Source organism: Sander lucioperca, chromosome 7 (genome assembly GCF_008315115.2).
Source record: "Sander lucioperca isolate FBNREF2018 chromosome 7, SLUC_FBN_1.2, whole genome shotgun sequence".
In the NCBI taxonomy this organism is placed as follows: Eukaryota; Metazoa; Chordata; class Actinopteri; order Perciformes; family Percidae; genus Sander; species Sander lucioperca.
In genome coordinates this window covers 6,624,353-6,651,056 of record NC_050179.1, presented here as the reverse complement: position 1 = coordinate 6,651,056, position 26,704 = coordinate 6,624,353, and the positions used below count along the sequence as shown (strand labels likewise).

At 40.2% G+C, this 26,704-nt stretch overlaps 1 protein-coding gene across 2 annotated transcripts in view; it reads right to left on the bottom strand.

The window, feature by feature from the left end:
• Positions 1-26,704, bottom strand: part of plxnb2b (plexin b2b) — a 131,646-nt gene that overhangs the window by 28,659 nt on the left and 76,283 nt on the right. For both annotated transcript variants that reach the window (XM_031283361.2, XM_036002871.1), the window contains 18 exons: positions 24,901-26,030; positions 23,705-23,893; positions 22,779-22,904; positions 20,115-20,215; positions 18,692-18,818; positions 17,797-17,956; positions 17,075-17,186; positions 16,492-16,603; positions 16,029-16,130; positions 15,310-15,405; positions 14,598-14,685; positions 14,110-14,294; positions 12,866-13,014; positions 9,958-10,066; positions 9,074-9,210; positions 8,445-8,627; positions 6,692-6,785; positions 4,775-4,972 (listed from right to left, as the gene is read on the bottom strand). In XM_031283361.2, the coding sequence (XP_031139221.1) occupies positions 4,775-4,972; positions 6,692-6,785; positions 8,445-8,627; positions 9,074-9,210; positions 9,958-10,066; positions 12,866-13,014; positions 14,110-14,294; positions 14,598-14,685; positions 15,310-15,405; positions 16,029-16,130; positions 16,492-16,603; positions 17,075-17,186; positions 17,797-17,956; positions 18,692-18,818; positions 20,115-20,215; positions 22,779-22,904; positions 23,705-23,893; positions 24,901-26,028 (3,396 nt within the window). In that variant the 5' untranslated portion in view covers positions 26,029-26,030. The remainder of the gene's footprint in view (positions 1-4,774; positions 4,973-6,691; positions 6,786-8,444; positions 8,628-9,073; positions 9,211-9,957; positions 10,067-12,865; positions 13,015-14,109; positions 14,295-14,597; positions 14,686-15,309; positions 15,406-16,028; positions 16,131-16,491; positions 16,604-17,074; positions 17,187-17,796; positions 17,957-18,691; positions 18,819-20,114; positions 20,216-22,778; positions 22,905-23,704; positions 23,894-24,900; positions 26,031-26,704) is intronic.

Below are 26,704 nucleotides of genomic sequence, written 5' to 3'. Positions count from 1 at the left end.
GCAAGATGTTGTGATCCACTGTATCAAAAGCTGCCCTATGGTCCAGCAGCACCAAAAACGAGCATTCACCCATGTCAGAGAACATTAATAAATCACTGGACACACTAAGAAGAGCGGTTTCTGTTGAGTGTTTCTGACAGAAGCCAGATTGCAATTTGTCTAAAATGTTGTATGTAATCAATAGAGGTCGACCAATTAATCGGCCGGCCGATTAATCTGCCGATTTTTGGCATTTTTTTTTACATAATCGGCATCGGCCAATATCCCAGTATATCAAACCGATTAATAGGCAGGCACATCTGCAGGCAGCCTAGTGTTAAAAACATGAATAGGCGACATTTTTTACAGCGCACCCAGACAAGCTGCCTCCAGCCCCTCCCCTCGTGAAGTCTTGCGCCGTGTGTCTCGCATAGTCACTTCAGGCTCAGATGCTACCGTTAGTAGTAGCACAATCCTGGTGTTCTTGCCTTGGGATTAACTGTACTAATAAAACCGTACAAAACACCGCGGCCACACCGCTGTGGAAGTTCCCCGAATGTTATTTATCAGAGTCTGGTTGTTACCCCTGTCCGTGGCAGTCTCATCCACTCCTATAACGGAGCTAACTGGAGCTAACCGCTAACAGAGCTAATCATTGCTAACAGAGCCTTCAGTTCTCCGTGCCTGGATCCATTAACTGCATCTATGGACTCAAGCACAAATAAAACCCTTAATTTTATTAAATTGGCTGGACGAGTTTTAAATTACAACCAAGAGTTGTTTGAATGAAATCTGCTCAGATAAGATCCTAATGAGAACAACAGGACATGTAACAGTAGGATCCCCAAAACACAGATAAAACACTTCAACAAATGAACAATGACCTAACAAACAAGGTGAAGAAGAATTGACTTTAGATAGCCCTAGTCTTATGTGATTCAACAGGAGTTAGGAGGAAATAGTGTTGAGATTAATATGTCACTTTCTGTGAAGCAGATTTGTATTCTCAGAAGTTTAATAAATGCTGCTAAGTGCACTAAACTTTATTTTTTCATTGAAAAGTTTATTTGACAAAGTTTATTTTGTTCTTACTGGTTTCGTTTATTTAATATATTTTTCATACATTATTTATACAATATACAGTATGTTTTTATATTATACATTTTTAATTGAAGTATACAAGTGTAGATTGGTGAAGTGTTCAATAAATGTTTTTGTTGAGAAATTCTGTGTATATTAGTGTTACATTTTATCTTTCAAATAGAGGTTTAAAAACAAGCACATATCGGCCAAACAAATCGGCAGCATTTATCGCCATCGGCTGACCCTGATTTCTAAAGATCGGCATCAGCATCGGCCAGAGAAAACCCATATCGGTCGACCTCTACTGTTTAGCAACAACCTTTTCTAAAATTTTTGAAATAAAAAGGCATCTTGGAAATGGGCCTATAATTTGCGGGAATTGATGTATCCAGGTTGGTGGAGCGAATATGGAGTAGTAGAGGGGATAATGCTATTTTTGACATCACTCATTTTATTTACAAAGAAATTGAGAAAGTCACTGTGGTCCTTAGTTGAAAACACTGGCACTTCAGGAGGAGCAGGATTGACAATATTGTTGATGGTTTCAAAAAGGACTTTAGGGTTACGTTTACTGGAAGAAATAAGGTTAGAAAAGTAAGATGTCCTCGCCTCCTTAACCATGTTGTTGTATTCAGTCAATAGGTCTTTGTGATACAGCCGGTGAACATGAAGCTTGGAGGATTTCCACTGTCGTTCTGCACTCCGACATGTACGCCGGAAACAGTGAATTAAGTCGTTTAGCCATGGGGATGAGTTGACGGAGGAAACATGTCGCATTTTACTTGGAGCCACTTTATCCAAAACTGATGAGCAATATGTGTTGAAGGAGTGGACCAGACAATTAATATCAGCATGAGAAGACAGCACTGTGCTTTGGTCAAAAGCTGCAGAAAACTTCTCAGCTGAGAAGCAATTTAAAACTAAAACTACTTTAAACTAGAACTAAATTAAAAGACAGGTTGAACAAAATGCAGTCATGGTCAGTAATATGCAGCTCCTCAGAGCAAACAGAGTCAAGATTAAGACCAAGTGTAAAAACAAGGTCCAAAGTATGACCCCTAACGTGTGTGGGACCAGACACATGTTGGATAAAATTAAAAGACTCTACATTAAGAAAATCAGCAGCAAAAGTGCAAGACATGTCATCGACGTGAGTATTAAAATCTCCAACCACAACCACTTTATCCAACCTAATAATAGATGATAAAAAAAAAAATAATCACAGAATTCAGACAAAAAAGAACTGTTTGAACCAGGGGGTCGGTAAATTAAAATACAATAAAACGGATTAGAACTACCAACTTTGGTCACCTGCAGTTCAAATGAAGCAAAAAACCCAATGGGTACCGTCAAACTTTGAAAGCCGTTTTTATACACAACTGCGAGCCCTCCACCCCGGCCCGAGGTCCTGGGAGTACTGGTAAAATAACAGTCTGGTGGACAAAGTTCAGTTAGAGGGCCGTATTCCAAGTTTCTCTGCCAAGTCTCCGTCAGGAGCAAGAAATCAAGGCATTTATCAATAAATAAAGTATTGATAAATAATTTATTTACATTAGTAATATAAGCAGCTACTGCTTTATATAAAATCTTTTATTATTTTATGTGTGTGTATGTGTATTTATTAATTTTTACTGCATTTGTTTTCTTTTATTATAGGTTGCATTTATTATCAGTCATAAGTTATGTGTCATTAACACTATTTTACTTGAATATATATATTTAAGCTTATTTTATGTATCTATTAGTTTTATGATTACCATTTTTTTCTATAAGTACATTTGTGTGTATCTGTCGACACGTGTGTATTTTACCTTTTCATTACTTTTAAATATATTTTTTCATGCACAAATGGAAATATTTATGTATCAAACACAAAAATGTATCTTGCAATTGCACTGTAAATTGAGCATCATTTGTTTTTCATTAAAACAAATATTTACAAAGTAAAAGGGTGAAAATGTGGTGCAGTAACTGCAATTCAGCATCTTTTCCATTTTTATCCTCAAGCCTGATAATAACACCATTTGTCTTAATTCCTTTACAGCATTGAAAAGGACCTGGGGTCTCATTTATAAAACTGTGCGTAGGATCCTTACTAAAAGTGTACATAAGCCCAAAAGCCAAAAATGGCGTACGCAAAAAAAAAAAAATCTGAGTTATAAAACGTGCGTACGCACATCTGTAAGCAATGTTCCCTTTATAAATCACAGATCACCCACAAGTGTGCGTACGTGAATCAGCCTCATACCATGCCCTGTACACGCCCATTTTTAACCATAAATAGTCAAACAAAGCACCTCATGAATGCTGATCAGTATGTTAATGACCCTGACAGTTGTTCTTTCGTTACGCCGAATCATGACGACTGGCAGGGAAAAAGCAAAAAACTTCTTAGACACTGGTGAATTCCTGCAAATTGAATTATAATTTCGGCCTGTTCTAGCATAGTGTAGGGAAACCTGATCTATAGACTGCCTATATTAATAATATCGTCCAAAACGTCAGGCTTTACGGCACTCAGGGACAGCTTCGATATACCAGACCTATGATAAGATTTAACAGAACTATATATTATATCCAAACAAGCCTTAGTGATAAAGTTGAAGATTATAATATTTATATAAAACACTTAGCTGTCTGCCATTTCCCTCAGGAAACAGCCGGTTGCCCCCAGAGTGGCGAGGACCTGTATTTGGACCGGGATGGCACGGTTCTGGCGCGTTGCCCTCTCTACTGGACCCAATTCAGTATATAGATCCAAGAGCACAACTTTAGGGAATTTAAAGTGGCATATTAGCCAGTCATCGTCGTAGTCCCTGAAGTGTTTTTCTCTCCTGATTCTTCCATTGGCGTAGTCCTCCTGCAGGGCCAGCAGTGGCATCATGCAGCATTACGCACGAGGGTCACCGCAGAATTTATATGTTTACAACAATTTGTGATTGTTAACACCTTGCCAAAATCACAGCATCAACTGGTGGTATCTCTCACACCGAGATACAAATTGAAGACGAAAGTCTAATAGGCAAACACACTTTTCTTCATGCAGGTTTTGTCACGAACAGTATTAAAGTTTGGACCGATAACGAGGACATTAAGTGTAACAACTGCGCGAGAGCTTACCATCTGTATTTTAAGACTGACATTTGATGATATTTAGTTATTTACACTGTGTTCTGCTGTTATCTAATGGTAGGGTATTTTATGCTATCCTGTATTCCATGTAGTCGGGCCATCTCCTCCTCGTGTGCTCCGTTACGGATAATGTGACGGTGAGACAGTGCCGATTAAATATTAATAACAAATTTTTATTTAAGATTTGAGTTGGAGGTGTTTATGGAACAATTATGACTCAGTACAAGCGCAAATAACACTGCTGGATTTAATCTTCATGATAACGTGGATGATATGGAGTGAAAAAATGTACGTGAGGCATCAATACTTGAAAATATTAAGAGTAATCGTTATTCCCACATTTACTTTCTGCAGTCTGACTTCAGTTCACCACCTCACCATCTGCGTCGCTAATTCCCATTGTCTCCAAAATGTGGGTACGCATGTGTCAGAGTTTGCGTGGAGGACCCCACATTCTCCCGTCAAGTTTGTTTTTTATAAATCACAACCTTTGTGTGGGAAGTGGCGTAGGCACATTTTCAGCCCCATTTTGTGCATATGCCACGTTTATAAATGAGACCCCAGAGCAGCCGGCACTCACAGTGACGATGATGATGCTGGCCTCAGTGATGACCTTCTTGGTCAGCTTGTTGAAGATGGGGTTAGGTTGGTAGTCGAAGGGCTTCAGTTCCTTCTCCCAGTTGTCAAGCTGGATGTAGGTTTTAAAGGGCTGGTTCAGGGAACTGTTTACTGTTGGAGACCAAAACTGGATGACTGTGTCGTTCTTCTCGTGGGCTTTCTGAATGTATCGGAGGGAGAGTAAAATGTCATAACTGGACATATACAATACAAGATGTATGTTGACACGTAACACACACAAGCAAAAGAAGACATGAAGGTGAGTATAACAGTATTTAACATATGAAATATGGGGAGAAAGAAAATCAAACAGTGTTGAGGCCTTTTTTCAAAGAGGCAGTGAATTAATGTTAGTGTTTCGGGGGTTGGATGGTGGGAGAAAAAAAACCTGGGTTAGTACAATGGGGAAGGTGTCTCTTTTCAGTCACTCTGTTAAAATCCCAATCTGCCATCATAGAATAGCAGCCTCTGATGAATCACAACTCACACTGAGAATACTGTGTGTGACAGCTAAAACCTACAGTCCTACACACAGTTTAAAATGTCCAAGGAAAAGGCAAAAGGCGTAGGCTACATCAGATAATGCTTTGAAAAAAAACATTATTTTTTTGTCATTTAATGACATTTTTGTCAAAAGTAAATTTGTCCTGTTACATTTCTTTAAACTGTGAACCTACAGTAGTTTTGTGCACTACCTGTCCCTTCTGACCATATGTTGCTCGGTGTTTGAAGGAATGGTTCAACATTTTGGGAAATTTTTATAAAAAAAAGATAGAAAGATTTATACTACTCTGATATCTGTCCGATAAACAAGAAGCTACAGCCAGCAGCCAGTTAGCTTAGCACAAAAGCTGGAAACGGGGAAACAGCTAGTCTGGCTCTGTCCAAAGGTAACAAAATGCTGGTAGGCCGTTATAAACCAAAGTATTGAACAAATTAAAAATTTGACTTGGAGTCTCCGTTTACAATTACAAACAAGAGTTAGAGGGTCTTTAATACTGTAGAAAAGAAAAACATCACTGCTTTGAGCCGCTAACGTGACCCATAATGTAATCAACATGCTTTCACCACAAGCCAGCAGCCACAAATATTTGGGTCTAGTTCAGTGGATAGACTTAAACCAAGAGAAGCTTATGAAGTTGACCAGCCAAGGCCTTTGAGATAACACTTTACATCTGCTGCTAGTTTGTGGCAGCCAGGAGTATTTTTAAATCTCTCCTGTCCCCCGGGTAGCAGGGGACCAGGGTCTTGGCCGGGAGTGAAGTGGTGAAGAGCAGCATATTCACATAATCTTCTGCAACCTTAATTCCGGAAATAAATTTAACCCTTTAAATGAAATGAACAAAATTGCTACTGCTTAACACTGCCCAGTACACTGGAGGGCACGCAGCGGCACGTTGTGTGCAGCTCCTTCAAGTTCCCTGGCAGAGTCAATCCTACTTGATTAAGCTGGACGAGGAACTTATAACTTGGCAAGGGTGAAACAGTGGCGCTAATATCTGCAATCTTAATCGGTTTTAAGGATTTATGGCCTAAGAAGTGAGAGGAAGTAATACCGCCTTATGGACTCTCTCTGATCAGTGGAAGCATGGAGGACTGTGTTTGTTGGTGAGTGTTCATGCTTGACAGAGTTTGAATGAATCACCACAGTAGTCGTGGGCTCATAAGATGAGGTGAAATCGATGAACAGTGCTGTTAGTGTGAGGGGGGGAATGGAAAAGTGGAAATTCTCTAAGACAAAGAATCATAGGAAAACAGGAAGAGTGAACTAAACAATGTTAAATGATGTCTTTTAGAGGATAATCAACAGGCTGATGGGAAGACGGCAAGGAAGATACTGATAAATAAGGGGGGGAGGGGGGATGGAAGACACACGCACCTCAACAGCTTTTGAGTTGTCTCCATGGACCTTCAGGACCGCAGTCTGGATTAGGTTAAAGCCGGAGCCGGTCACCACAATGTTTCTCCCTCCACTAAAACACACACACACACACACAAATGAGTATTTCCCAGCGACACAAAGACAAGCTCATGGCTAGAGTTACAGGAAGACAGACACACTTCTTAAATTGCACCTGGGGTAATTTCTTTTCACTGAAGATGAAAACAAATTAGTTTAGCCTGGGAGCAGCGTATCTGTTGTCTGTTATTCCTATTCCAGTCTGCGTGCCTAATCACACACGCCCTAGTGCTTTCAATTGCACAGAAGAAAACAAGGTAACCGTCTAATGCATCAATTTTTCGAGATCATCAAGACATTTGGTACAACATCAAAGACTAGCATTTGTATCCCCTTCAGCAAATCAGACGTAAGTATGGGAAATATTCTGCACACATACACAAACAACAGGCAGACTCAGCAACTTTTGGAGGACAAATCATCCTTTTAAAAAACTAAAAGGTTCTTGGCATTAATAACCTTTACCAAGGTTTCCGACGATAGAAGCTTGCAGGGCTGAGAACAAGGCAGCTGCCTTTCTAAGTGTTCAATCTTCCATAACGGCTCTTTTCTATACGACCTTGTCATCAATGTCAAGATAGTTGCTTTTCCTTTTCTTTTTTGGCTTATCTACTTTAAAAACAAAAGCACAGTGTGAGATATTTAAAAGGGAAATTACATTTTTGTTGTTGTCCTTTTTTTCACTATTACTCTAAATGAAATTTTCCCCGCCATATCTGTTGTAGAGATTTGGGAAAATGCCAACTCAGGGAATATAAGACTCCTACAGCTTTCCAAACAATACTAACAGTGTACTCATGCTAATGGTGCACAGTGGTGCTTTGAGCTAAATGCTAATGTCAGCATGCTAATATGGTCACAATGACAACGCTAACATGCTGATGATAAGCAGGTATAGTGTTTACCATGTTCACAATCATAATTTAGGGTGTCAGCATGCTAATTAGCAATAAACACAAAGTACAGCTGAGGCTGATGGGAAAGACATTTGTATTGCAGGTAATTTGTCATGAAGCAAAGTATTGGACAAAGAGAAATATTGACCTGATGATGGCGCTAGATGAAAAGTCAGGAGATTACCAAAGTAATTACAATTCATTCTAAGGGCAGCATAAATTTGTGTACTAATTTTTATGACAATCCACCCAATAGTCATTGAGACATTTGACTCAAAACTGCCAAATAAGAACCTCAAGGTGGCACAAGAGTAAAAGTCAAGGTATCATCATAGTTAATGGGATTCATCTCCTTAGAACCATGGATATCTATTCCAAATTACATGGCAATCCATCCAATTGTTGAGATATTTCAGTTTCAATTGTTGGACCGGCCAACATTGCCATCCTAAGAGCCACACCAATAGCTTGGCTAAACACTTAAATCTAACAGAGAGCATTTTAAACACTTGTGTTTGAGTTCATCTGAAAATACAAAAATAAGGCAGTCCCTTCCTAATCTCTATAGCTGTTGTGGCAAACTTCCCAAATCTCTACAAAGAAGGTAAAGGGTAAAACGTGATATGAAATGGACAAAAACATGAAAATAACACCCACCAAATACCAAAATTTCCCCTGAATTTTCATTCACCATATGTTTCCAAGTATGGTGAAAGCAATATTACAAACACTTTGATTCGAGGTAAAACGCTAGTGTGATGCTACTTTATACTGACCAGACAAAGCTTTCTTTGGGGTGGTGGTCCAGCATGATAGGATTTTCCAAGAATTGGAAGGCACTTGGGATGGTTGTTGTGGTACTCTTTCCATACCTCACCGTGATGGTGAGAGGGTCGGAGGGCACCTTATCTGTTCCGTATTCCCCTGTCCTGCAGGTGATCTCTTCTCCGAATTGCTCCCTGCAAAGACAAGGACATAACACTAACTGGCTGCAGGAGTGGGGGTCGCACAAGGTTCCTGTGCAGTGGAAGCCAACATGGCAGCAGCTTGACAGCTTGTTAAATCCTGGCTTTGCTGCTCCTCTAGCTCGTTATTTTAACGTTACCTCTGCCTAAAATGTCACCATGGACTGGGTTTGACAGAACACTGGTGGTCACAACAGCGAAGGCAAATGGTAAGAGAAAAAGAATCCTGCTTATGTCACCAAAGTTAAGGTCAATTCCATTTTTGCCTCAGGAACGTAAAAAAAAGAAATCAATTTATGGGCTTCAAAGTGTGCATACTGTAGAATTTGCATAAAATACAATGTCTGTATAACAAGTAGCACTTATCAACTGACGAGACTGAATTGAAAGAGAATTGGGCTTTGGCATGAATGACAATTAATAAGGAAAGAAGTCCTTACACAGTGCAATCCACCCCTCCGATGGTAACCTGGACATCATCCATACTGCCTGTGTTCAAAAATCGTCCAGAAATTGTAATGAGGGTGCCCCCAGCTTTCGGACCTCTGGAGGGTTTCACCATCTCTGGAATTGGGTCCTGGTGAGGGGGGAGGCAGGGTTGCAAGATACAGCATGAATACATACTCATCTTTCCCCTGCAAGGATTTACAGGCACACACAAGCTCCAACCCACAGGCTCGCTCTCACACACAAGAACAACACACAAAATGCTGTCATATACACACATTTCCTCTCACCCTCCTTGATCTCCAACTCTCTATTAGAAACGTTTGTGCACACACACACTCATACAAGCACCACATCTGCCTCAATTTGCTTAGCAAACAGTTAGGCGGAGCACTCCCTTGTGGGGAAGTTTTAGCGCAGCCAGAGATATGAAAAGCCAGTTTAATACTTTAACAGGCTACAGCGTAGCTATTTGCGAGAAAAGGGGGGCTACTGCACAGCATCTGGTTAAAAAGGAATGCATACACATTCTGGCTTATCGTACAGTACATTACCATTGTAATGTGACAGCATCTAGGTGCTTAATTTACCAATACATTAGGATGTTGTATTTGTACATTCCACATAAATGACATGCCCTTGGAATGTTCTGATAAGGGGCTCTCTGCAGTTAGGAAATGGAAACATAATAGAGACCATAAAACATCAAATCAGCTGAAAGCTTTTGCATACATTCATTTTTTGGTACGCCTCCATACTGAGTGTGCAGCTAAGGAGAGAGAGAGAGAGAGAGAGAGAGAGAGAGAGAGAGAGAGAGAGAGAGAGAGAGAGAGAGAGAGAGTGTGTGTACAGTATGTGTATAAGGGAGAGTATTTACCCTGTAGGTGAAGTACATGGAGGAGGTTCCTCTCTTTCCCCCCTTCACCTCCACCTCCACCTGGCCCCAGGTGTTCTTGGGGTCAACAGGGCCAATCTCACACACCACACTGGACAGGACAACGGAAGGAAAAGTGAGAAAATATTTAAGACTAGGGCTGCAACTACCAACTATTTAAATTTTTCAATTAGTCTTCTGATTAAATGTATTCTATAAAATGTCAAACAATTATGAAAAAGGCCCAACACAATATCCTGGAAACTCAAGGTGAGGTCTGGGTACAGAGAATCTTTGACATGTTGTTGATACGTTTTTTGTTGATGAACTAAGCGATGAACTGACTCATATTAACTCTATGCAAGACCTGACTGATCATTAATGATCATTAATGATCAGTCAGGTGATCATTAATGATCAGTCAGGTTTGTAAAAGCGCTTGCGAAAATGGGATCAGCATTTCTGAACTTAAACAACTTCTACAAATCAAAACACTTGTCTGTACTACTTTGACTTCCAGTCTGGAGTTGCGCCAGTGGAAACAGACAGATCAGCATCAGAGCCTCATGCAATCTTTGTCCAAATGTATCCATCCAAATGAGCTTGTTCTGAATATTACAGATATTGGCAGACAAATTAGTATTGTGTCTTGTTTTAGTTAATTGGAGTAAGTGGTGAAAATAACTGAGGTAATTAAAAAAAACAAGAAGAAAAAAGTAAAAACTGGTTAATCTGATGACTAATAAGCAGATATGAACGCAGTATGATTTTTTATGCCAGATTGGCTGCTTCTAGCATCTTAAAAATGAATCCCTCTGGGAATTTTAGCACACAGCATTGTCTGGAGTTTCCTTGGAAACGTGATAAACCAAACACGTCTACATCCTCAGGGAGAATGTGTTGCAAATGAAAGAGGTCAGCATAAAATGGCAAGCCTCATTCGGGCTAACAGGTGGGCCACGAGGAGACAATTAACAGCTCCAACGGTGATGTGAAGGAATGAAATATCACAATGGAAAACCTGTCAAATCTAAAAGCAACAACATGCTGTAGACCATTGAAGACAACTAACAACAAGATGAAGACTACAGCAGGCTCGTGAGCTCTAGAAGTGGATGATTTAAGGGTGTAAAAACATTCCATCTGGTCTCATAAATCCTGGTTTATGCCTCATTATGCAGATGGTGGGGCAAGAATTTGTCATAAACGTGGATCCGTCCTGCCAGGTGTCAACAGTTCTGGTTTGTGGCTGTGGGGCAACAATGTGGATGTTTTCTTTTTCATAGACCATTTGTGTGACATGAACACTAACCGCCAAAAAGCTGTGGCAAATGTGTGTGATGCTATCAAATCAGTGCTTTGGTGTGGCCGGGTTGGGTCAGTGGGTAGAACAGGCACACATATACTGAGAGGTTTATGCCTCAACGCAGAGTCCAGGGTTCGAATCCGACCTGTGAAGATTTCCTGCATGTCTTCCCCCTTTCTCACCTAGCTGTCCTGTCAAATTAAAGGCGGAAAAGCCCCAAAAAATAATCTTTAAAAAGGTTTGGCTTTGGTGAATTCTTATCTCCAAGAATTCAGGCTGCTCTGGTCATTTGTGGCCTCAGACAGTATTTAAAGACTGACATTCAGCAGTATACCGCAACGGTGGAAAGTACATTTACTCGAGTAATGTACTTAAGTAAAATTTTGAGATACTTCCTGAAGCTTTATACGTCTACTCCAATACATTTCAGAGGGAAATATTGTACTTATTTTTTTATTTTTTTTATTTTACTCCACTTTATTTATCTGACAGCTGAAGTTACAACAAAAGTAGGTAAAAGTATCCAATATTTCGCACAAAAAAAAAAATTAGAGAAAAGTTCAAAATATAAATACAAATTTATGTAGCAGAACTTAGTTTTTTCTTCTTTCCTCCCCATTAATCATCTCACAACCCCAGACTGTACAAAGAGTGGCTCCACCTTGACCAGCTACAGCAGTAAAATGCTACCTACACACTAATGCATCAGAATTAACAATCTAATATATAATAATACATCAGCCACAGGGGCCATTTGTCTTCGGAACTAGTACTTACAGTATGCTTTGATTTTTTTTGTATATTTTACTGATAATACTTCTGTACTTATACTTAAGTAGGATTTTGAATGCAGAACTTTTACTTATAATGACGTATTTCTACATTGTTGTATTGGTACTTTTACTTAAAAAAGGGATCAGGATACTTCTTCCACCACTGCCATTCGGATCAATACAGTGGCATAATGAGCTAATTAAAACATGCACTCTGGTGACCTCAAGGAAAGGTGAAGCACCTTAGCTGATAAGGTATTCAGGAGAAAATTACTTTTTTGTATACCTGCCCAGACGCAGTTTGACCAACAGTGTGAGACAGTGTGTGGGCTGCTTCTGCTCATATTTTTGCATAAATACACTACCGGTCAAAAGTTTGGGGTCACTTAGAAATTTCCATTCCACTCCATTACAGACAGAATACCAGCTGAGATCAGTTGCATTGTTTTTTTAATCAGGGCAGCAGTTTTCAGATTACATTATGTGCTTACATAATTGCAAAAGGGTTCTCGACTGTTGTAGAAAGAAGTGGCTGATCTTTAATGCAATATCTACATTGCCCATTATCAGCAACCATTCATCCAATGTTCCAAAGGCACATTCTGTTTACTCATCTGATATCATTTTAAAAGGCTAACTGAGAAAACATTTGAGAACCCTTTTGCAATTATGTAAGCACATAATGTAATCTGAAAACTGCTGCCCTGGTTAAAAAAAACAATGCAACTGATCTCAGCTGGTATTCTGTCTATAATGGAGTGGAATGGAAATTTCTAAGTGACCCCAAACTTTTGACCAGTAGTGTACATGTCAACAAATGTGTAAGTATTACCTCGTGGAAACGGAGTACTTCTCCTGCCGATGGATACAGGGCACCCCGACCACGCTTATGCTTTTAATGTCTTCCTTGTGGATGCCGAGGTTGGAGCCCCGGATGGTGATGGAGATTCCTCCCTGCAGGGGGCCGAAACGAGGGATGATCTGGATGGAGAGATATAGTGGTGGGGGAAGAAGAAAAAGGGATTTAAAATTGATTTAAACAGATTAGTTGTGCAATAAGAAGGTACAAGAGATTTAGATGTTTAAGTCCGCTGAATAGTTTAAGTGTTTAATATTTAAGGTCATGGTTGAAAATTACATCCACGCTGTATGAGCCATGTTTGCATGTGTGTGTAAGTGTATTAAAGCCTGAAACTGATGCTGGATAATTAAAGTGTCTGATCACAATATATGGGAAGATGTTCTATGTAAACGCATAACATGAACAAACATTTCTATGATAAAGATATTTTACAGTTGAACAATACTTTTTAATAATCGAAGGTCAGTAATCATAAATATAAGATGGCAGTAAAATCTTGAACAGTAAACATAATTGAAATTTAAATAATGTTTAATATTAATTAAAAATAAAAATACATGGAACAAAACATTATTAAAGTTGAAGTAGTAAATTAAAATCTAAAAAACAGTACCAATCCATCCAGTAGTTGTCAAAACAAGTCACCAAAAACCAAAAAAGTAAACGTCATGGTGGCGAGCAAAGGTGGTAGAGCAAAAGTCAGGAGATCGCCAACGTCCGTAGGACTGATCCACTGAGATATAGAGATATCCACTGTTGAGATATTTCAGTCTGGACCAAAGGACCACATAACAGATAACTTACATAAAAATGCCATAAAGCATTTCGCAAACACAAATACTGATAGCGATCTATCTGTGATATCTTTATTGGCTGCTGTATCGGTCAGGCTGTAGTATGTACCAGTCATATAACCTCTATCACAATGACATCAACACAATTACTGATGGATTTTTGTCAATGACAATGAGGCACCAACAATTAAGTGAGCAAAGAAAGAATTGATCCAATCTAGATGTGCAGCAGATGAGCTCAACACGGCCTCAAAGAGAAACAGACTCTCAATTCCTCCGTTGACAGAAAGTGGTGAGGCCAATAAAGTGCTCCAATCAATAATCCAATCACCAAAGTAGTTGCCTTTTCACTGCAAGGCACAAGCCTTTCATGCAGTTCAAAGGTCAACGTAAAGAGATGACAACATTGTAACTACTCACATCAGTGATCTGGGGATCGGGGCACTCGGTGTTGTAAGGATCCTTGGACCCTTGCTGGTCAGGATTGCACAGCTTCTCGTACACACACGCTCTCTGCTTGGCACACCACACACACCTGTACTTTGGGTCTGCGTTCTTACAGAGACTACAGTCCTCCCTCCCCATGGAGCAGTTGTACAGGGTGACTGTAGGGGAAGTAGTGAGGGGAGAATGCATTATACTTATTTTCTTATACTTAATAAAGGTCTTGCTTTTTATGAATAAATGGTGAGATGTCTACGTTCGTGTCTTCTAATAGCTTTTAATTTACATGACGAGGAAAATGTAAAACAGACCTCACGATCACTTCATATTTGTGAAAACATGTTTGGTCATTCATTTTCAATTGAAGATTAAAAGGCAGCTTCCTCAGTCCCACACTGGGACTAGCAGTGAGCACACAGGGCATTAAAAATAAGGTCTCCACATTAAAATGTACGAGAGTATACCGTTCAGCGTGCTGTCCATCTTCTTGCCCGACTCCTTGTCCTTCACATAGAAGAGAACATTGGTCTCCGGTGACTTGTCGTAAGAAAACTAAGGAATTGGAAGAAAATGAATTATTAATATAGAATCCAGTGATTAATAGCACTTAAGCTCTTCTCGGCAAACAGTGTGGGCTGCCGCTCCCTCGTGCCAGGGGAGGAAAAAAAAATTATACCCAGTCTGGCAGATTTTCAGCTAAAGAAATCAATGTTGGGAAAGAACATAGCTGGGGGCTAGGTACTGTTTGAGCTTCCCAATCACAGAATTCATAATGTGGAGATAGAGCTAAAATAACTCCAGTGAGGAGAGTCTGTCCATTAGAGGGAGCTAGAGAATACCAAAGGGTGACTGCTAAAGGGTGACTTTGATTTATTTATAAGCTTGAAACATAAAGTCAGTTCATATATAGAAAGTTTGAATATAGACTTTCTTTCGGTACTAAAAAATCTGCAATCAAGTGGTACTCTACAATATATTTTACTCAGTGCCAGGATTGTTCTATATTGCACTTTGATAATCCAACAAATCAGCTAGAGTTCAAGGACCTGTGCTGAGTGGAGGGCAAACTGGCCAGAAGCCATCTGAACAATCTCAGGAAAGGAACAAAATCAGCAGTCCAGTGTGAATACTGAGCAACAGTCAAGGGTGGAGTGTAGACGAAACAGCCGTACTCACATCGAAGCCGCTGAAGGTGTAGAACGGCCCGTCCTCAAAATTAACCTCCTCTTCCACATTTCTCATCAGCTCAGTGCCGATGGTGAAAACATGAGCCTGGGGAAACGGACAAATAAAGACGAGAAACATGGTGGATTAATTTATGTAGATCCTATTTGCAAAACACTGTTCCCTCAATGCTGCTCTTTTTTCCCCCTCACCACAGTACAGAGCAAGAAATGTAAAAGACAATGTTGTACTGCAGATTCTTTCTAGCCCCTCTGTTCCCTCTGTACACAGAGCAGTTTGGATGGATGACTGTCTTCTTTCCCTGTCCTATGTTATAAATTTAGTTATTAATAGAAACCAGCCCATCCTACTGCCACTTTTAGTTTTTGCTGTATAAATATTGTACATATCTGCATATAAAGTAAAATACAGGGACACATGGGTGTATGCATATATGTATTATCTGTGTATTCACACCCAGATAGCCGATGACTTCATACAAAACACCTTCTGCCTCTCACCTTATTTCTCCTTATTGCCGTTTGTGTGATAGGCCATTTATGTCTTTCGAATAACATGGTCCGTAAGTTGTGCTGACGATGGTCCTATGACTATTTACTTTTTTGTCACATTTTGTTACCTTATGCACAGGTTGACAATTGAAAATAGGTGTAAAAACAGCTAGATAGTTTTCCAGAAAATCTTTAAATACTGTGTCTATGCCACTTTACCTGGTAGAGGTCCAAATGGATTCCCTCGAAGCTGATACGAGTCTTGAAGCCCACCGGGATCAGCACAGGATCTGGATTCTCAAACCGAGGACAGTTCGCTCCCTGAGAAGGCATCAAAACAAATCAGATACTCTCCCTTTTGATCATTTACATTTTAAGTATGCCAACCACTTAACGGACACCCTCATCTGCGGGGACAGATAAGTGTATCACTGAAACATCTGCTGACTTATAAATTGATATTCTCCACCCTACAGTATTTGTCACGGAAGATGGTGCCAGCTGATACCATTTTTTTTATTAATTTTCAGGGGGAAATTTGGATCGCTCAAGTGGCACGTGTTGTGATTAGATGTGTCTTTTGAAACTTCTGCTACACTTTTTCCAGCATTTATCAAACACATCTATCAGAGATAAAACTCCTTGGCATGCCACGGATGTGTGAACCTTTGAGAACACTCACTTGACGTTGCTTGATGATGTTGGCACCCACCGCGCTGTCGTCCATGTCGCTGCAGGTGTGGTCATGTGTGTTCCACTGGCAGCCCCACAAACTGGCCACACATGACATGCACCTGAACACACACACACACACACACACACACACACACACACACACACACACACACAACATCTTAAAACATGCAAGCTCATCAAAGAGCGTCCGGCCCAAAAAAATCCATGTTTCTGACAACAAAATGGATCTCTGCAACTTCACATAAGCAAAGCTCGTTCATCACACATTCCTTGGCATGAAATAAATGAAGAAAAAAATAAGGGGGAAAAAATGGCGAGATCGACTTTCATTTTTTGATTAATGAAAAGGAAACTGAGGCAATTTCCTCGGCTTGGTAATAACAGGAGGAGAGAAAATGCAAGAGGTGCATTCAAAATTGCCATGCATCACAATTTACAAACAGAGCCTTGATCTGTTCATGCACGGTGATACATTTACATCAAGGATGTCAGTTGATGCTGTGTTCAGTGTCACTGTGTATTTTCAGTGAGTGACGGAGCAGAACTGATAGATTAAGAGTCAGACTCACGGTGTGTTTTCAGATTTCCTCACTGTGGCAGCACAGTTGTAGAACTTGAACTCCCGCGTAGCAAGCTCCACAGTCTCGTTGACGAAAATTCTGAACGCCACGGCCACAAAGTCTAAGGACACAGCACAGGGCGGGTTAAAATGCTCTGCCCTCGCTGTTGGTGGGATATGAGTTTTACACATCTATGAAAGAGGAATTATTTTAAATATTCAAGACTTCCACAGTTCATGATGGGACAAAACAACACAGGAAGGCCGACACATTCTGACACACAAGACATGATCTTTAAATAATTTGTGACAAAGCATGACCTCAAATACCTTTATACTCATTATGTATTAATGCATTAATTTAACAAGACTTAGAGTCTACAGTCTACGGCTCTGTAAAGCTGTACTTACGCACAGCAGTACTTTGAGCTAAATGCTAACATGTTCACAATGACAATGCTCACAGGCTGATGTTTAGCAGTTAATGTTCACCATTTCAGTTTAGCATGTTAGCGTGAATGCCTTTGCTCATTAGTAAAACAAAACATAAAGTACAGCCGAGACTGATTGCACAATTAAGCCTGAGAGGGACATGTGTGTACCAAACAGTATAAACTAAAATATTAAATCTCTTAAAACGATTTTGGAAATCTAAGACTCAACCTTGATTATAATGGAGAACAACAGACATTTGCCCTGAAAGAGGATGTAGGTTAATTTTAATGGCCATACCTTGGTCCTCAGGTGTATGTGGTATAAGCGAAGGGTTGGGGAGATCGCAGGAGACCTGACCAGAGTCAGACATGATGCCCTCACTATTGAAAGACTTGATGGAGCAGCGCAGACGGTCAGCAAGCCCAATTGCAGGAAGGGAGGGGATGTTGATCTTCACCTGAATACAAAATAATATGTAAAGGATGTGGCTTGGAGTGGCTAAGATTATTTTTGGGGGCATTTTAGGCCTTTATTTGAGAGGAAAGTTGGAGACATGAAAGAGGAGAGAGTGGGGGAATGAGTTTGATTGCAGCAAAGGGCCACAGGTCGGAATCGAACCCTGGGCCGCTGCGGTAAGAACTGATCCTTAGTACATGGGGCGCACGCTCAACCAGGTGAGCTATCCAGGCGCGCCTGAATTTGAGTTTTTCAGAGAAAGGATTATAGGCTTAGTAATATCACTTCATATTGAATTAATTTCACTGCTCTGTGTATAATTCAAACATATCTGTGTAACTGTAAAGTTACCATACAGAAGCTGTTTCCGTTTAAAGCCTGGAGATTGGTTGATTGATGTTGGTGGATATACAAAAGTGAGTCAGAAAGAGAGGGACAGGAAAGTAGCCAGAAATGAAAAAGGAGCAGCTTGAGAGAGAAAGTGCACAAGAGAGGCTCTCCATCTTCAGGCTGTGAGAACAGTCAACCAGGTCGGTTATAATAAGCCAGTTTGGAGTTTTCTGGATCGATCAATACAGAGGCAGGAAGACCTAGAGCCCAGGGTCTCCGATTCACAATGGATACAGTTTATTACTCAGGACGTGCATGTAAAAGGGGTTGTGTTCCGCAGAGTGAGAGAGACAGAAAGAGAAGCAGAGAACAAAAGGAGCTAGTGAGTAGGGAAGCAACGCTGTACCTTTTGAGTCTTTTTACAGGAAAGGTTCGGGGGATAGAAGGAGACGATCTTGACACAATGCTGCCTGGGGCTCCACAGCCAGCCATTCTTCTCTTCCGCCCGTCGGCACTCAGACCTCCTGGTACACCTTCAGACAAAGGATAAACAACTCCTATCAGCATCCCATCTCATCCCATCCACAACCCCTAAACATGTTTACATAGCCTCAAAGAAACAAAGCCTATGGACTCTTACAGATTTTTAATGTGCTTCTGTAAATAACAACCTCATGCCCAAGTGACTTAAAGCATGGTCTGTGCAGATTTCCAAGATTATGTTTTATATAGATATAAAAAACACTCAATGCCCTCGTTTGTATCGGATTTTGCAGTGTGAAATGTGAAATTTGTCACTTTAGGCTCAGGAAGTTATGATGGCCATATTTGACTACTTTTTGTACATACAAAAATCAATACTAATCGAATGCTGAAATTCCCTGAGTAGTGTAGTAAATATTAATAATAGGCTGAATTTGTGCATTAAAAAAAAAAACGGAGTGCAAATTGGAATGGTATTATAGAGGAAGATTAAGAGCTCTACTACGCTCTATGAAAAACAGCAGAAAATCCCATTCGACAAGCTGGAATCATCAAATGATTTGTGATCAATGATTGAAAAGATGATCAAAATAGTTGAAGATTTTTTTCAGATCGACTAACCGATTCATCTTCAAATCATTGCAGCTTCAAATCTTAGTAAAATGTGTGCAGTGTTTCTGAATAAGAGTATCAACAACTTCCAAAGGAGGCAACTGTTATTTCCGCTTTTTTCTTGTTCCTGATCTTATCCCTGTAAAATACATGATACATACAGCCCCTTTTACCCTCCATACCCTGTTAAATATAGGCTGATGAGAGTAAATTGCACAGACTGCCTTCGCTGCATGAGACTGACAAACAGCTTTAATTCCTTACGGCTGCACGGACAACAGGAGATGGAATATAAACACAGAGGGGTACTAAAAGTGTCTGCAATAAAACACTGAACAAATACCCCGCTGTGTTTTACAGATGGAATTGCATGTGGGTGTTTGTGCTAGTCTGTCGCTGTGTGCATGCATTTATAAGTGTGTGAGTGTGAGTGTAAGTGTGTGTGTGAGATTCTTTTATTTATTTGTATTCTTTTTTTTTTATATTATTGTTTCAAAGTACCCTTTGAGGGACATAAACAGAATTTGTTTAGTATCTGCATTTATACCATAATTATCCTGTTTACTTGTATTATTATATCAGATGTATTTACTCCTTGTTGTTGTTTATATGTATGTTTATTCTTATGCTTTGGCAAGACAGATGTATTTTTTGTCATGCCAATAAAGCAACATGAAATTGAAATTTGAAATTAAGAGAGAGAGAGAGAGAGAGAGAGAGAGAGAGATCTTCACCTGCCCTCCAGGACACACCAGCCACAGTAAGGGTCCCTCAGTTCCACACATGATTGGCAGTCTTTCTTTTGGAGGCATGTCTGCACCGGCACCTTGGTGATCTGGAGCATTACAACATGAAATATGATCAAACAGTGCACCTTAGGGGAGAAACTGCACAAAATATGAGGCATTTAAAGTACGGCTAGAAATGCTCTTTGGTTTGTTGCAGGTGTGGAGAGTGGGAGTAAAACATGTCCTGTCACAGCACACGGTCTCATGTCTGCTCCCCATGTTCAATTACTAAAACAATTCCCTCTGTCTACATACTAAATGTGTATTGTTCCCAGTGGTGGACAGACTTTGCCATGTTCATTTACTGTACATATGCTTGAGTGCTTAAAAATGATCATATTGGCCAGGTGTTCAGAGGAGGTAGGCAGGATTTGAACATTTCTCTAATATAATCTAGTCTTGTTCCAGACCTCTGAATCACATCTCAGAGTTGTTCAGTAATGCAAATAGACTGAATGAAGGAAAATGAAATTGCAATTTAGTCTTAATATCAGGTTACATATGGTACAATTATCAGTTACACTTTACTTGAAGAGTGAACATAAGAGTGAAATGACACGGTCATGAACGTGTCATAAATATTATAAACAAGTCAAACGTTTATGACATAACGCTTCTGTCATTAAGTGTCATTCGGTTTTTGTCATGACAAGTTAGGTTTAGGGTTAGAGTTAGGGTTAGGGTTCATGTGTCATGACAGTGTCATGTGTTCATGACAGTGTCATGTCACTCTTATGTAGATACCTTCAAGTACAGGCTCAATGGTGTTTTTTGCCTCCAACGGCGCCTCCCAGGCAGCTAACCTTAACCCTAAACATAACCATTGCCGCGCTGCCTGGGAGGAGACGTTGGGGGCAAAAAACACCAAAGACCCAAGCAAAGTGTTACCCAATTATCTTATAAAATATGATAGTGTTATAGATTAAAGTACCCAACCGTATATTAAGTGTAGTTATTAAAACATATTCAACATCAATAAACTTCAGACAAGTACTTTTGTATTTCAATTTTGTAACTATTCACTTCCCATTTCCTCTCTCAGTTTCTTTGTAACCATTGTTATCACACCAGATCTGTTGATCTTCTATATATTCAGTTCTACAGAAGTTTTCGATTAGGTACAGAGGTCCACTTATATGGAACAGCTATCCTGCTTCACTTCGCAGTCACTCCTCATTTCTGATTTTAAAGATCCTAAACAACTTCTCTTGATAAAGTACAGCCCTATGATACCGTGTATGAAAGCAGTGCAAATATATATTATTGAAATCCTTGTTTTTAGTTATTTTTTCTTCCTTGGTTTATGTATCACTAGTATTATTTTTTTTTTACAAGCCCTCAGAGTTTTTTTATGCAACCTGTGCATTTTCTTAAATGCACAAATAAAGAACTAAAGTTTGTAGACTTGGCTCCACGTCAACCACCTACAACATAAAACTGCTGCTTACATGTTAATGCATCTGCAATAATAGTCCAATAATGTAACATACTTAACAATATCAAATTCTGAATAGGACAATTCTGTATGAGTACTCTTACTTTTGATTCCTAAGGACATTTGCTGACACTTTTACATGTAATGACTATTTCTACATTTTGGTACTACTACCACTACCACCACAACTATTACTACCACCACCACCAACAACAACAACTACTACTACTACTGATAATAATAATACTAATAATAATCAATAATAATAACAACAATAATAATGTGTCTCTCACGGAAATGTGACAAACAGATACACTTCAATTTAAATCCATACAGCTGTCTACACAGGTACCATACTGGTGTTTTAACTCTTTACAGTATGCTTGTAACTGCGACCCAAAGCATATTTTTTAGGCTTTAAAGCTATAGTGCGTAGTTTCTGTCTCCCCCATGACGAATTCTAAGTAATGACAACAATTCTGTCGGCGCGTCCATGTGATACAGCCTTCTGTGATCGCACTTCACCCCCACCCCTCCTCCACGCAGTCGCAGGTAGCCAAACACGACATGGAGGATTAAAAAAAAAAAACATGATGAACTCTTCAGAAGAGATAATTATCCTTACTTGAGTTTCTGCGCACGAAAGTTGCCGAAAGACACCAATTTCTAAACACAGCCATACTGACAAATACGGAGAGAGTTGTGTGGAGCTGATAGTCTTAATTAGCTTTGTAGCAACTCATTTGGCAATGGCTTGAATGTAACGAACGTTCTTTATTATAAAAAAGTTACGCACTAAAGCTTTAAGGCTACTTTCTTCAGTTTTAGTTTTAAGTTATTTATTATCAAATGCACGGAAATTACGTAAGCAGTCAATGTCAATAAAAATGGGTCTCAGGCTCCCTCCAACAATGTTCATTAAATATATATAAAAAAGAACAGTTATAGCAAATTAATACGCTGAATGTAAACGGGAATGTAGTAGGTGTATATGCATACAGTAATAAGGACTATAAATGTACAAATGTAAAGTGCTACATGACTGCAGGGATTGTGTTTTCAGCTCTGAATTCTGCCAAAACACAGGTAACCTACACTCAGTACTGTGCCTAAACGCCTTGTGTAGACATGTGTTATATGTGATATGTGTAACAAAAGGGCCCTGACATACACACCTTTTTCTCTGTGGTAATGTAAAGGTGGTTTTGACTGAGGTCAAAGAAAAGGTTCTTGTTGACCTTCTCTCCCATGGTGTCGCCAGGAGTCGTACTGTACATGTCTGGCTCCGTGGCCAGGTGTACCTGGAGAGAAAACAAAAGATAACACTGTCAGACATAAAGAACCCTATTTTAACGATCTAAGCGCACAGCGTTAAGCGCATGACGCAAGTGCGTTTAGGGCGAGTCCAAATCCACTTTTGCTAGTTTGACGGCGGAAAAAAGGGTCCGTGCGCCAGGCGCATGTTTCAAAAGTGTTGTACTTAGTGTCTTCATTAATTCATAGGTGTGTTTTGGGTGTAACATGCAATAAACCAATCAGAGACAGAGTATCATCTCCCATTCCCTTTAAAAGCCAGGCGCGTTTGTACCATGGCACATTGCTATTATGATGGCGGATTTGCACCGTAATATTTTTATATGTAATCTTTTGCATGTTTGTGTGCTGCTGTGCTTCCCTGTGTGTGTGTAACAAGCATAGTGTGTGCCTAGGCACATTTTACTAATTCGCTATTAAAATAACAATGAAATGCTGCGCTATTGACTTTAGACCAGGTTTTTGTTGGTCAATGGTGCGATCACTTCCCGCTGCCTCAAGATAGCAATACGGCAAGAATTCACCTGAACACACCTCCCTGTAAGACCAGCACGCCCATGGGTGCAAAGATGGGCGCAGGTGCATTTGCTATGTAAACGACATGGGCGCTGGACGGGAAATTGACAACTGCGTCGGTCTTAAACTAGGAAAGACACTTGCGTCGGGCTTTGCGCTGCGCTGCGCCGGGTGTAAGATAGGGCCCAAAGTCTTTAATTCCCACATTCTGCTTCCCTCAGGTAAAACTAAAAGTCGAGCAGACGAGTAACAGATCAGAAGACAACTCCACCTTGAAGACCTCCCCCTGGGTGTTCCCCAAGAAGGCGATGGTGTGATCATTCTCCACAGCGACAGCCACGGCGGTCAGAAGGCCAGGTCTGGTCCACACTGCATTTGCCTTTAGGGCAAATTTCGGCTTGCTGGCTAGAGGGGAAGGCAGAAAGTCTGCGCCACACTTGTAGTTTGCCAATGTATGCTTCTGTAAAAGAAAAGGAAGAACAAAAAGGATGACGACACATTGTGACCCTTTAATCCAAAGAATTTGAGAAGGAATCAAACCCCTTAGCGGTTTGGTAGGTGCTCTACTAACTAAGCTATATAGCACAGGGCAGCAAATATGTTCAACTGGTTTTTCCACCAGTGTTCATTGAAGGCCAGCGTTTTGCAAGTGTAGATGAAATACAGGTGTAAATCTTTTCAGTATGTTTTGTTTGATCATTTCTTTTAATCAATATAAGAATAAAACCTGTTTTAGGATGTCATTTTTCTCATTAGCAAGTTTGGGATAACAGAGTTACAGCAGCTTATGTTAATATTCACTGAGCAGAAAATGACTCATTTATGTTCTGTGTTGCACTACAGGAGATATTTAATTGATGGGATATTCACACATGATGAACAGTGGCCTGCTTTATTTATGGTTGAATGAAAATATTGTTGATATTACAGCCATTTCTGATAGAGTGACACCTATTTGTGTTTTTGAGACATGAATCTGTTCTGGTCAAATTGAAACTGTTTGAATTCAAACAGCAGAATGCCTCTCTTCATGATGGGACAGTATTAGGTGTTACAAAGTCATATTTATTTTTTATTTTTCATTTATTTATTTTTTACTTTATCTACAGTAGATTTGTGAAGAATCATAAAAGGTTTGAAAGGTATGAAAGATGATGGTGATTTTTTTCCACCACAGCTACAGTATATGGTTTTATTCTGGATGAGTTGAGGGAATTGGATAAAGAGACACGGAAGGAGGGAAGGTGTATGAGACAGAATGAGAGCTTTAAACAGAACAATGACAAAAGGGTCTGTAGAGCTAAGTAAACACTAAAACATTAAAGTAAAAGTCATTAAAGTGACACATCCATGCATTATTGATTACTGCAAAGGGAATTCTTCAAAACATATCCCACTCACATCTGTTATTCCAAAATAAAAAAAAATGTTTAAACTTTAATCAGCTGACACAAAAGAAGTACTTGCCGCAATTTTGGATGTGCAGAATTCGTCAGTTTTAGATGAGTAAGGGATGTCAACAGCAGGGACCCCTGACATTTTCCCCGAGTCGCTGTAGCAGGCGCTGATGATGTCCACCAGTCTCTCATTGATGGAGTTGAGTGGGTACATGCAGAGAGCGGAGTCGCTGGGGTCGTCATCTGGACTTGCCACCATGAACAGAACTTTGTTCCAGTAGTCGACCTTCCCATACCCACCTAATTCAGTCATGGCCCGCGCAAGTTCTTTTCCTGGAGAGGCCACATACGCAGCTTGGACTTTGTTGTATCGGTTATTTTGGCCGCAGTTTAACTGGAGCTCCGTGTGGGAGTAGTAATGGTGGTCGTCTTCGCAAAGACGAGACACAAAGGTCAGGTTTTTATTATCTGTACCATCAAGTGTCCTTGAAAAGAGGAAATAAACATAACCATTATCTTTGAAGGCAAGGCGGAAGTCATGCAGGTACTTGGGAACAAATGGCGTCGTCTGAACCGTAGATGCCTCAATGATGCTCTCAAACACGACCCAATCACGGAAGTCCTGAAGGATTCGTGTGCTGATGAGTTTTGTACTGTCGAGGCTTCCGTAGCCCTTCCCAACAAGAAACACACTGAAGGCGTTCCCATCTTTTGAGTAGTTGGACATAACGCCCACCACGTTCACGTTATCCTCTATGCTAGCCACGTAAGTCCTCTCTCCTTTACTGTCACTGTAATACAGCTGCTGTTCCACATTGGTCAGGTTTAGGAGGGAGCAGATGCCCCGATAGCGGCTGCCGCAGACTATGAGTGAACCGTTGGACGGATGGACCAGCAGAAGCTTGTTGAGGTTGGGCATGGGCTTTGTGTCCTGGCAGGCAGAAGCAGGAGGCGTACAGGTCCGGGCATCCTCTCTGGGGCCCGTCTCGGCACGAGCCTGCAGGTGGAGCGATGGCCCCAGCTGGAAAATGGTGTTGACTGCCCCCAGGTAGATTCGACCAGTCTGGGGGTCCTGGACCACATTGTTGATGACGGTCTCTGTGGTGAACTCCAGGATGGGGACGTTGCTGCCCTCCTCCTGGGCTCGTGAGACTGACTGGCAGAAGAGAAAGAGGAGGAGGGAGACCCAGCTTGCCATCTCTGGAGAGAACAGAAAGGTAGAGGTGTTTCATTATTAATGCAGTTTAATGCACACATAAATGAACACAAGACTGCAGTGTAGAGTAGGTGTGTGGTTAACATATAACACTAAACACACTCACAATCTAATGTCATGCGAACCAGTCAGATGGCCTAATCACGAGAGTTTAAAGGAATAGTTTGACATTTTGGGACATACGCTTCTTAGCTTTCTTGCAGAGAGTAAGGAGACATTTACCTAGCCCCTTTTCACTTTGAATTTTGTACAGATGAAAGAAACAACATATGACATGATATATACATATATGTTAATTAATAAGCTTTAGAGCCGGATGTTTCCCACTGTTCCCACAGTCTTTCTGCTATGCTAAGCTAATCATCTCTCCAGCTTCATATTTACCATAGCTATAAAGATATGGGAGTGATGTTGATCTTCTGCTCTGTCAATAAGAAGTAAAGTATATTTTCTAAAATAAAAATAATTCTTTTAAAAGGGTTGGTTTGCTAAATGTACAACAATTTGTTTTTTCAATGACTCTTTAGCATATATATCTATGCAGATAAATGGATTTTATTTGGCAATGGTTTAAGATATCTGTCTCTTAAATTTAGGAAGCCGCCCCAAACCAATTGTGTTGCATGACATTTTTTTTTGTCTGAATAATCCACAGATT